Source organism: Dermacentor albipictus, chromosome 8, assembly GCF_038994185.2.
Source record: "Dermacentor albipictus isolate Rhodes 1998 colony chromosome 8, USDA_Dalb.pri_finalv2, whole genome shotgun sequence".
Classification (NCBI taxonomy): Eukaryota; Metazoa; Arthropoda; class Arachnida; order Ixodida; family Ixodidae; genus Dermacentor; species Dermacentor albipictus.
In genome coordinates this window covers 115,380,884-115,393,602 of record NC_091828.1, presented here as the reverse complement: position 1 = coordinate 115,393,602, position 12,719 = coordinate 115,380,884, and the positions used below count along the sequence as shown (strand labels likewise).

The following is a 12,719-nucleotide window of genomic DNA, read 5'->3' as shown; positions in this document are numbered from 1 at the left end:
GAGAGACGATTCCGACCAGCTCGGCACTGGACGACTAGCGAAAGCCTATCACCAAATGTGCTGCGACTGGGGCACGCTGGCTGCACCTTGATCGGGCGCCGGGCCAGGATCCCCGAGTTCGGGGGTGGAGCCATAGCCCAAGGTGCCGCCACCGGGGCCCTTGACTGAGGGCCGAAGCCAACACGCAAATTTTACCCCCCCCCCCCCCCCCCCCCGCCCTATCGAGATAAAACCCGTTCGTCCATCTGTCTGTCGCGATGGTTACGATAACGTCGCGGTTCTCACAACCGCCAAATGGTTCGGCAGGCGGCCATCGGCGCACCGCAGCGAATCGGGGCTTCGGTTGTCGCCTCTCGCCGACAACCGCAATCTTGTTACACTGTAGACTAGACACGCCACCACCACTGCGAGCAGCGCCGTCGCGCGGTTCCCTCCCCGCTAATGAGGGCACAGAGAGGGCCGGCGGCGGCCTCTTCGTCGCGTCGCTGTCACCGCGATCGTCGTCAGCCTTGGCCGGCTGATCCCGATCTGGCTGCTGCTGGGCGAGCACGTACTACGCAGATCCGTCGGAGCGGCGGCGAGCCACTGCGTAACAACGGGCTACGCCGCGCGTGCACTGTAGAGGTCCTCGCGATGACGACGTGCCTCTGCACCGAATACAATTCTCTCTCTCTCTCTCTCTCTCTCTCTCTCTCTCTCTCTCTCTATATATATATATATATATATATATATATATATATATATATATATATATATATATATATATATATATATATATATATATAGAGAGAGAGAGAGAGAGAGAGAGAGAGAGAGAGAGAGAGAGAGAGGCGGAAAGCACTGCTATTGTTCGGCGGTGCGTGGCGCGAGACTGCGCGCGCGTACAGATGGAATGCACGTACGTAAAAACCACTGCCGCGTATTCGCACAGCCTGCCTCGCATGCACCCTGCATCGTACGTGTATACCATACTCTTATACTTGGCGGCCCGTCGGTAACGAGGACTGCAGGTTGATTCGCACTGGGCGACACATTTGGGCACCCCACCCCCACCAAGCCCATTTCTCTTGCAGGAGGCTCCGAGAAAGAAAGAAAGAAAGAAAGAAAGAAAGAAAGAAAGAAAGAAAGAAAGAAAGAAAAGGCAGTGGCATTCCCAAGTTGGTGAAACGACGCACTCTTTTTTTTTTTTGTCCCTAATGATCTTTCGAGACGGGAGCCAGCTCCGTCGCAAAGCTCGCGGTGTCTTGTACGCACGAACTGGCGCCGTCTTACAAGTGTGGCAGGCGAACTCGGAAAAAAAAAAAAGATTAAGGCTATCTGCTTTCGGAACCAAACTAGGCCTAGACCGCAGAAGCTGACGCTGAAGTGCGAGCGTTGCAGGTAGTGAAAACAAGGACAAAGCCCCCCCAGGACAACAAGTTCTGCTAAGCAAGTTTTTTTCCCGTACCGCGGGCCTTATGGCTATAGCTCTGCACTGCTCCACTCCATCTTCTTGTAATAAACAGTTTTGTGTGTGTGTGTATATATATATATCCCGTCCCGTCACCTTTGTCGTGTTCGTTATGCTAGTGGTTGAGTAGAACTTGTTGCTGGGCGAGTTGGTCGAGATCTAATGAATGCATTGTTGCTCCAAAAGGTCTGACTATTTTCCTTTTGGCGCAACAATGTACTCATTAGATACGGTTGTCGCTTTGTAAACCCACTGTACACACAGCGGGAGAACAAGTTGTGCTATAAATGGCGCCACGCGGTTGGCGACAGTCCTAGCTGCAGCGCGACTATATAGCACGCGGTCGCAGCGTTTCTCGCTACATAGTTTAGCAGGTCCTTCGCTGGACGTTTTTTTTTCTCTGACGGTGTTATATACGCATACCCAACTCGGTCCGTCGAATTCTGTTGTCCTTGATACAGCGTTTTTCTCGCGGCGGACTCGCGGCTGGTTGTCGTGACAATCCGCTAAACCGGGATAAACCGGGCGCGTCTCGAGATATCACGTATGTTGCCTGTGATGCAAGTAGAAATTATTATTATTATTATTATTATTATTATTATTATTATTATTATTATCGTCATCATCACCTTTGTTTTATTATATTTGTCTTACGAGTCTTGATACCGTTTCCTTTGCGTGTAGCAAAGGAAACGGTATCGCAAGAAAACGCAGCACTCGTTCTGACATCAACAAGATTCCCGGCTTCCAACTCTTCTCTTCGAGATTATACGTTGGCCTGTGCCGTTATCTTGAAAACGCTGACTCTTCGTTCGTGGATGGGACACAACTGATGTTGATGAACAGGTTAATTTGCTTACGAAAACCGTTCAAGGTGGCACGCGCACATTGGTGCCTCTATATACGCAATGGCGCGAAATCAACGATCATAAAGACACGCGGAATGTACTGCGCATGCGCACGTGGAGTTTGTAGCCGCCTGCGCGTTATGCTTGGCTTTCACACCCCCGATATTGATAACCAACCTTAATAAAGCGTGCACTAAGGAGAAGCTCTAAATCAGTTTAGGTGGCATTCCTGAAAAATTCTGTTTCTTGTTCATTTCGCGGTAATGTGTTCATTATTTTAGAAAAGAGAGTAAATGTGGAGTTTCATTTTTTTTTTTCACTTTCGCGCCGTAACCCCGGCGGCGCTGGTACATCAGTGTGACGTCACAGACCGGACGTCAATGTTAATTTTGCTCGCATTTGGACCGCTGCGGTGTTGTATAAAAAGTTCTCGAAACTTGCGAATTTCAGTCCTTTGCTGCTGTATTAGAATGCAATGCACTGCACTTGTAAGGTTAAGACAATTAACTGGACCCCAGCAGGCGACGTCAAAAATCTGTGACGTAACACGCGAGCATCTGTGACGTCACGGCGAGCTGGTGCGGCCACTTCGTGGCTGTTTCGACACCCGCACCTTCGTTTTTTTTTTGCAACCTTTTCTGGCTCATACTAAGCCTCGTCTAACAGTGTACGAGATGCCATTTTCTTTTTTTTTTTTTTTTATTGCGATGAAGGCTTGCCCTTAAGGCATAATTGTTGTAGCGTATATGTGTATTATATGTGTGCTGTGAGGCCTGTGTTGTGTATGAATTGAAGCAGTGTTTTGTGAAATCTGTTATCATGTATCCAGCGGTCATAGCTGGTTGTCGCACTGTAGCGGAGGCCGGCTTGCAGTAGGAGACGCGAGCGTTCCGATCGTAAACCCGTACATGTCCATATTAGGTGGTATGCATCTGATTCCACCACAGGAACGGAGCAGTATGGACACGTAGCACCCAGTGGCAAATTCGACCAGTTCCACCTTGAGACAACAGCCGGTGTAAGGGCCACCCCGGCCCGAAGCCTCCTAAGCACAACTTCCTCCGCCCTAGTAAGGTGAAGGGGGAGGGAGCAGACACACGGTGGGATAAGAGCGCGTGTGTCCTGCCGGAGAACATTTTTACGGGCTCGCAGCGAGTTACGGGGTTGGGGTGGGAGGGGAATAGGGGGAGGATCAGGATTAGGAGGGCAGTGTGCCTGCTGGTCAGCAGCAATGTTGTGAGGGTTCGCTGAATGGCCTTGAATCCAGTGTACCTTGACGCAAGTAGCTGTCTTACTATTCATAGTGTGTATGCTCTCGCAGATTTCCATCGCCTTATCGACCTTCTTGAGTTCCTGAATAGCCGCTAAAGAATCCGTGAAGATGTCTAGTTGCTTCATGGTAGGCAGCTTAGATGTCGCATATTAGAATGCAATGCACTGCACTTGTAAGGTTAAGACAATTAACTGGACCCCAGCAGAGATGCCATTTTCGGTATGGACGAAAGGTATGTAATTTACTCATGCGCAGCTTACTTTAATATGGCCCCCATTCTTAACGGGCTTTCTGTGAACGTTCTTTTACGGCTCGCTTCCGTTGGTCGCAGCAGCAACGCGAAGCACAACTTTGTCGCGCCGCCTGTTGTCGACGTTATCTTCAGGGTCGCCGCACCAGTGTTTGACGTTGTGCATTGGTTCCTTTCTCTCTCTCTCCCCTCCCCCCTCTCTTTTAAGTCCTGCTGCCTTCTGGCGCCTCGACATACGCGTGTATATGCGAAGTGCAGAAGGTGATAAAACCGAACGTTCGATCGGCGTGCGCTTTGATGTTGTTTATTTCTTGTTTCCGGTTTGTTTGGGCTTGCACATACAGCGGAACCAGCGCTGCACGCCTGCGATAAGGGAAGCCCGTGCTTGAAGTGGCCTCAACGGATGCCGAACCGCCAACTATACAGCCTACAAGCAGTCTCTGGGATATGCCCCGTAAAACTCAAAACTTTTTATCACCTACCCCTCCACCTCTATTCAACCTACCCCTCCCCCCTCCCCCCGCCCTGTTATTTCCAGCTCCTTATATGGTCTGCCGTAAACCTTTCCTTTCCCTTTTTATTCGTCCCGACGAGAGGCCTGATGCATTGGCCTTTCGCTCGAGTCTTGTTAGATATGGAGCTGTTTCCTGCGATTACTTCGAGTTCCCCAGACCACATCGGATTGCAGCACAGCTAATTGAGGAATGCAGAAGCAGGAAAGCGCATTCCAGAGGAGACACGTGCAAACAAGTTTGCGGCCCCCAGGTCGTGTGCCGCCGGGATTAGAAGGGGCCCTGGGACAATGGAGCTCAATCGTCCCCCTTCGCCTTTGAAGAAGGCATTTGCCACCGCTGCGGAGCCGAATCACCGGGAGCAGGTGGGCCCTTGTACAATGGAGCATGAGCGCCCCCCCCCCTCCTTCTCCACCTTGGATTGCAATTCTGCGAGGCAAGAGCGCAGTACCGGGAACAAGTGATCAAGAGTGGAGGACCAGGCGCTGACTCTCTTCGCCGGGTATGACGCCATCGCACGGGCGCCTGCCATTGGCGGAAAGTGGCGTCATCGGAGCGGACTCTCCTATTGGTCGAACATGACGTGACTTCCAGTGCTCGAAGGGTTTATAAGAAGCCTTCCAGAGAGACCTGAGCATTCTGGGACATTCCCTGTTTCCCTGATTCACCTCTCTCGAACTTCTTGCCGCGGGCCGCAGCGTCCGAGTTGCTGCCGGCCCGTAATGACTGTACGACGGATACTTGACGCTCACCTCTCTGTATATAATGTAGAATAAAACCTCCCAAGTTTGGTTTTCATCCCGGAGTCCGTCCCTCAACCCCAACAGTCTGTAGACGACCCTTTCGAATTTTACACTCGCAGGTCCCAAAAGAAGTCTGGTTTCACCATTTGGAACAAGCCGCTAAATTCAGCGGTAACTAGGAGAATGAGCTTCATGCGCTTCTAAATAAACAAGCAAACAAACAAATGTGTGTGTGCGTGCATGTGTAGGGCCCACCGGTTGACACCAACCTTGTATACGCAGTTAAGAGAAACACTTTGCTGTATTAAATCTTACTGCGAAACGCATAAGAAAGCTACATATCGATGTACGTGGTGCGTTTCTTCCACTTGCAACACACAGAAAACGTTTACCCGTACTGCGGCACTAATTGCTTTCTTTTTCTTTTCATTTTTGCTGTTGCAAATTCCGGTGCCAAAAGAGCGCTCCACCGGAAGTGTTCCTTGGTCGCTTACTGTTACTGCATATCTGTTACGCATGCACTAATTGTTACCACATCTCGGATAAAAGGGTCTATTCCTTTCCACATTTCACGGTCGGCCGATCCCGCTGATACCGCAGGACTTCCCTTTTGTATAGTAAACGTCTTACAGCAACAGATACCTAACAAGAGTCGCCCGCCAGTTTCCCCGGTGTAGCAAAGCACGCACCTGGCTGTAATAGCCCTAAGAGGGCTGACAGTATGGATGAATGAATGAATGAATGAATGAATGAATGAATGAATGAATGAATGAATGAATGAATGAATGAATGAATGAATGAATGAATGAACGTCTTACAGCAACAGATACCTAACAAGAGTCGCCCGCCAGTTTCCCCGGTGCAGCAAAGCACGCACGTGGCTGTAATAGCCCTAAGAGGGCTGACAGTATAAATGAATGAATGAATGAATGAATGAATGAATGAATGAATGTCACGAAAGTCGTATGTATACTCGTGCACCGAATTGGAACGGCCGAGTTCGTCGCTCGACAAAGCTTACTTGCCCGCCTGCCTCGTTTTTTCGCGTTCCGTTCCACGTCAACGTGCGAACGCACCGCTCTTTATCGCTGTAGCGCACAGCCCGAGTTTACGGACGGGACCGTTAAAAAAGAGAGGCTTACACGTCGATGCGTGGCACACGACAGCCACGCATAGTGTGTTGTTTCTTCTGCACTGCGTGTATGTTTTAGGACGTGGGCTACAGTAATCGCCAACTGGCCATAGCTCGGACGAAGCCGTCGTTGGTGTATATGGTTCTTGGCCACCGACTTCTAGCATACAGAGTGGATTTATGGACAGGGCTGAGAAAGAGACGACACGTCTAATAATCTAATCTAATTATGGGGTCTAACGTGCCAAAACCACTTTCTGATTATGAGGCACGCCGTAGTGGAGGACTCCGGAAATTTCGACCACCTGGGGTTCTTTAACGTGCACCTAAATCTAAAGCACACGGGTGTTTTCGCATTTCGCCCCCATCGAAATGCGGCCGCCGTGGCCGGGATTCGATCCCGCGACCTCGTGCTCAGCGGCCCAACACCATAGCCACTGAGCAACCACGACGGGTAAGAGAGACGACACGTCGACGCGTGGCACACGACCGCCACGCGTCGTGTACGTGTCGCCTTTTTCTTGTCCCTGCGTGTATGTTTTAGGACGTAGACTGTAGTAATCGCGCACCAGCTTTAGACGAAGCCGTAGCCGTTGGTGTATATACCGTTCTTGGCCGCCGACTTCTCCGCCGCCCGTCCCAGCAGCAGGTCCTCGTGCGCCGGGGGTAGGTCTCCCTGGAGCAGCTGGCTGGCCGCGGCGAGCACGGCACGGGCTCCCAGGCGACCGCTGCGCCCTCCGTCGGCTGCGTGGAACACCGAGTGCAGGGCTGCGCAGAGATTGGTTCACCGATTGATTGCGAATGACTGGTCGACTGAGTTTGACATTCGAAGCATCGTATAGTGACATGCACGGTGTTATAAAGGGCACCGAGATCATTTTGTCTACGTGAGGATATCTTACTCGCACGACGTTTTCGACATTTATTATTTCCTGCTTCAACTGAAGGTCTTCGACCTCCAAACATTAAAAGAAGTACTAGGGAACCTCAAAGCGCCCCATTTGATTAGCTACAGCAGCTTTTCAAGGAACCAGTTTCGGTTTCCAGGAGGTCACGTGTCATGACGCAGAAAGCGGTCGCGTGGGGGCGGAACACAGCGACGTTTTGCGCGCACTCCGCTTCGTCGGGTCGTTTGCTATGCTGCTACACCGGGCCTCATACCCATAGTAGCAGCACAGCAGACGACAGTGCGAGCCAGAGCGAAAGTGTGATTCCGGTCGTTGTCAAATTCCGCCACGTTATCGAATTCGCCATCTTGTCGGCTCTGATTGGCCCGGAGGGTTGCTTATACGGCCTCCCTGATTGGCTCAAGGTGCCGCCTTTACAAAATTTGGCAATATGGCGGCAATTTCACGATGTCTTGACTAGCACCCGGACTGCAAACAGACAGACAGACAGACAGACAAGAAACTTTAATTGGTCCTAAGGGACTACGTTGTCGCAGTCGCGGGTCGCACCTGCGCCGGGGGCGGAAGACCGTGATCTCCAGCAAAAAAAAAAAACGTCGCCACGTTCTGCTCCCACGTGATCAATTTCTAGTCGTCACTTGACACGCACACCTCTTAGTGCGAGACATCGAAGAGCGCCGCATTTCCGCATCACCATCAGAAAGCAATAAGAGAATAAAGCCAAGAAAAAATATATGAAAAAGTTGTCTGTCATTACAGAGACGTTCCTTCGTAAACGATTTGCCATTCACGGAATACCGAGTTAGCAGCGAAGTTTACATAAGCGGCCGCGTTGATAGCGCCAATTAACCAGATAGGATAAAGATAAGTTTTTGCAGTGGCCAGCCATTATGTTACCTGGCTGCTGGTGTATGAATGCCTGTGTCCCCACCCCCTTCTCGTTCTCCAGAGAGCCGGTATACCGTAAACGGCCGTTTACGGGTTACCGTAGCTATATATACGGCGGTGACAGCACTGGTAACAACACTTTGTGATGCTTCGTCCAGCTAGGATGCATTCGAAACAATTATTTTTGTGTGTTACGTGAGCGTTATTTATCGAAGGAGATTCACAAGAGGAGTGCATTTTAACGTTCACACGGCTGCCAGTGCTTTACGGTTGCAGTTAGGTAAAATATGGTAGGTCACTGCAGTATTAGTTTTGTGTACTCTGGTTAAACACTGCGTCACAAGATGACGCTACCAGCGTTGCTGGTGCCGTACACCTGCACGTCCGGTAACCCGGTATACCGTTAAAAAAATTTACGCCCTTAAAAGTGAACAAGGGTGTCAATTGTCTTACAGCGTATTCCACAAACGGTATGATGTTTGCCGACAAGATAAACCTCTCGAATGTGGGTTTCGTACGGTGATTGCCGTTGAAGTCTCAATAGAGAATTTTAGTGCGTCCGGTATTCCGGCAAGCGCGGCAGGTTTGCCGGATGAGCGGGGGCGTAAACGTGAGCGGCCAGATTGGTGGCGCTAAACTCAACCACCTAAACACAGAGCCAATTACTATATTCTTCTTAGCTGGGGTGTAAGTTTTCGACAACGGCGTAATTGTGAATACAATTGCGCCGCTGCCGAACATTTGCACCAGCAGTGAAGCAGAATAAAGTAGGTTGCTGCAATTTTAGCTCTGTGTTTGTCTGGTTGAGCTCTACAACGCCAGGCGGCTTCACCGCTCCGGCCGCTCACGTTTATGCCCCGACCATCCGGTAATCCGCTCAAACCGCCCCAGTTTGCCGGAATAGCAGACACGCTAAAAGTCTCTAATGTCGCCCGCGCTGTTAAGGCACGTGGAGATGCCGCGTTTTCGCAAAGCCTCAAAAAAATCAAGACCAAGGGAAATGACAGCATCGTTCGGTCGATGCGGGCTGCATCTGCGAGCGGTGACGCGTCCGCCAGCAACCCAACCCGTCAGCTGTCTTTTTTTTTTTTTTTCTAGCATGGCCGTCCGGCCCCACCACCACCACGACGACGACTAGCTTGCTCAACAGGCGCGTTGGGCGCCGGCTTCCCGGGGCCTCGGCGCGAGACTCCCGAGGAATTTCCGTGTCCGCCGCCCGCGTCGTGCAAAAAAGCGTTTCGACACCGTCTCGTGAGTCACGCGCTTCCTCGCGTATAACGTCAAGGGCGCGCGACATTCGCGTGATATCATGCACATCGTGGGCATGATAATTGACATGACAAATGTCAATTATCATGCCAATGACAGATGCCTTCATTCTTTTGCGATTTCCGTCTCACATTGTGACTGTTTTGCTGACTTGCTTTTGCATTCTATTCAGTGTGCCTCTTAGCTTTTTGTTGTTGTTTTTGTTTGTTTGTTTTAATGCGAATCCACAGGCTGAATCTTGTAAGAAATTGTAACCATATCTTTGTTTCTATTCTTATTTTCTGTAACCCCCCTTATGTAATACACCGACAGGGGTCCTTAAGGAAAAATAAATGATGATGATGATGATGATGACAGATCATAAACTGGTTGGTTTGTTGATTGATTGATTGATTTATTGATGATTCGTTAGGGTCAACGTCCCAACGGAACACTATAGGGCTATGAGAGACGCCATACAATGGTGAAATCCGGATTAATTTTGGCTGCCTCCTTCCCGTTTTTCTACATTTAAGAATAAAGTAATAACATACGAGTTTGACCGCCACGGTTTGTCAACGTGCACTTAAATATACTATACAGGCGGGCGTCTTAGCGTTTCTCTCTCACCTAGATCCGATCGTCGAACTCGTGAATCGAACTCGCAACCTCGTTCTCAGCAACCGTGGCGGGTGCAAAAAAAAAAAAAGAACGGTAATACTGTAGCTGAGAAAAATGTAGACCAAATCATCCCTTTGTTGAAGTTCGCGATCATACAGCAGTGCCATTGCGCCAAGATTGATCTCGAAGTACACAGTTTCTCGTATTTGGTCTGGTTTGGCGCTAAGAGAGTTCTCCAAACCTGCTAGGTTAAATCCTCGATTAGGTTGGTGGGGAAGCAGTTCTTCCTTTATCGATGAATAGTTAGACAGGTGGAGGCGCTCCCAACTTTTATGACGTGACGGAGATACTACATGTGACGGGAACTCCAAGAACAGCCGCGTCGCCAATGCCCTTTCGTTTTTGTGCATCGGTTCTGTTGTGTGCCAAGCCACGGCTGAAAGTATCACTTCGGAACCCCATAAGCCGCGACCCATGCATAGCAAACACTGACCTAATAAACATTGAGATAACTTAATTGGAAGCGGGGAACACCACGCACACGGAAGAATTTTATGTAAAGATGTGTTACAGGGTTGTACGATGCTACTCAAGATCACGAGCTGGGAAGCAAGAAAAAGAAAAACAATCTCTGATCGCGCGAAGTATCCACTTATCGACGATGCACGCAATTGCTGTACGCACCACTCACAAAGGCAAGGCGCGCTAGTTGGCGCGTTGTTTCAGGGCCGGGGTAATATGTAACGATATCCATTCCAATTCCTTTCGTTCTCGCGCTATAACGCAGTGGTCCGAGCTGTAGTATACTATCGATCCGCCTACGTACGTTATCGCGAGGATCGGCCCGTTGTGAACGGTGCGCGATAAGAAAGGAACATAATCGAGCGAATGGCATCACTATATCATACCGAGGGTCCAGATTTGTGTAAAAGCTTGTAATTGTGTGCAGCAAAGTTTCGGTTCATATTCAGCGCCTTGTGGTGGGGCCTACGCTTTCTGTCCCGCGGATCCACTGCGAATCGCAAAAAAAAAAGAAAGAAAAAGTGGGGAGACCGTTCATGAATGATTGCCAATGTAAGCGAATAACCGAACTAAGCGATAAAGCCATTCGCTTTATCAAAGGAAAGATGCGCTCGAAGGTGTACATTAGTTACAGCGAAAGTGTTTAGGTATCGTTTGCTGCTTGATCGCGTTGTTCCGAGATCAGAGCCGTTGACTGTAGCAAATGTGCAAGCGGTATTATACAGGATTAAATTATGGGGTTTTACGTGCCAAAACCACTTTCTGATTATGAGGCACGCCGTAGTGGAGGACTGCGGAAATTTCGACCACCTGGGGATCTTTAACGTGCACCTAAAATCTAAGTACACGAGTGTTTTCGCATTTCGCCCCCATCGAAATGCGGCCGCCGTGGCCGAGATTCGATCCCGCGACCTCGTGCTTAGCAGCACACCACCATAGCCACTGAGCAACCACGGCGGGTCGGTATTATACAGGATAGCTACGCACTTGTAAGCCGACTCGTCATCCGCGTGTTGACTCAAGCGGCGCTAGCGCCGTCGTGGGAGGCGATGCCATCCTCCTCTCCCGCCGGCCCCAAAGGGGGAGAGGGCGGTGAGAGAGGAGGAAGAGGACGCGCACATTTTGCATCGGCGCCTTTGTTGTAGCGGCGCCGAAAGTCCGACCACCGAACACGAATGCGAACGAAAGAGGCAAAGAAAGCATATATATGCGAGACACAGCCGAGAAAGCCGTGATGATGATGATGATGATGATGATGATGATGATGATGATGATCGTCAGCTATGGCGGATGCCACGTGTGTGTGGCACACGCGTTATGTGGTCGGTAATGCAAGGTCACGCCGACGTTACTCACCGCTCCGACCTTCGGACGCGACGAGTAGCTACAGGGTTGTGACTTGAAAACGCTGGAGAGCTTGCTGACGCGTGTCTAACTATACACGGGCTGACGTGCAAGTTGATCTACAGGCGCGCACGTCCCACTTGATTGAAACGATTCTTATCCTTCTTATTCTTAATGATGATTCCTCAAAGCACGGCACACAACCACGATTGGGATTGGCGTAGCAGGGAGATATTAAACGAATCCGTGAGCTATAATGCCAAAATTGTTCGCGCACACACACAAAAAAGTAACAAACATGTAACAGAAAGAAGAGGAACTGGTACAGAATCGCAGGAAAATTACGAAAGACATAAGTGACAAAAGAAGAGGTTAAAAAAAAAGATATTGCAGCTAGCACAGATGGCAGCACATTTTGTCACCGCCAGTTTTACTTTACATCGACACAGACTTACGTTAGGTTGGCCTTACTTTAGTGAGGCTAAATAGGTTAGGTTAAGTAGATGGGCGTTTGTATGGTGGTCTATACTGGCGCTGGTGTCGTCGCTACCGCCATTACGTGTCTCTTCCTGTAATCGTCGCAGTCATGCTTTTCCTAGGCCACCTAGTAATTAAAAGAACCTGTGACAAAAAAAAAAAGAATGTCAGTGGCGATTTAGCGGTGAACCTGCCTCTTCGAGTAGCGTAGTGCAACTGACGATGGCCCGGAGCAGACCAGATTATATATATGGCCATATCATAAGAAGCAAACAAACACTGACACCGACGACAACATAGGGGAAATTACTTGTGCTTGATGAATGAAACAAAGAAACGATAAATTAATGAAAATGAAAGTGGATGTAAAAAAAAATCTACTTGCCGCAGGTGGGGAACGATCCTACAACCTTCGCATTTATTTCGCGTGCGATGCTCTACCATTTGAGCTACCGCGGCGCCGTTTCCCCGTCCATTCTTGGGTATTGATGTTTCCTAGCAGA

At 49.7% G+C, this 12,719-nt stretch overlaps 2 protein-coding genes across 5 annotated transcripts in view; one reads left to right on the top strand and one right to left on the bottom strand.

Moving 5' to 3' along the window:
* The window catches only part of LOC135910376 (leukocyte receptor cluster member 8 homolog), a 147,958-nt gene that overhangs the window by 16,429 nt on the left and 118,810 nt on the right, over positions 1–12,719 (top strand). The window lies entirely within an intron of this gene.
* LOC135910374 (neuronal-specific septin-3-like) overlaps positions 1–12,719 on the bottom strand; it is a 102,897-nt gene that overhangs the window by 31,807 nt on the left and 58,371 nt on the right. For 2 of the 3 annotated variants that reach the window (XM_070524225.1, XM_070524226.1), the window contains one exon: positions 6,815–6,976. In XM_070524225.1, coding sequence (XP_070380326.1) covers positions 6,815–6,976 — 162 coding nt within the window. Of the gene's footprint in view, positions 1–6,814; positions 6,977–11,751; positions 11,891–12,719 lie in introns of those variants that run through there. The other variant, XM_065442438.1, reaches the window with a different exon arrangement.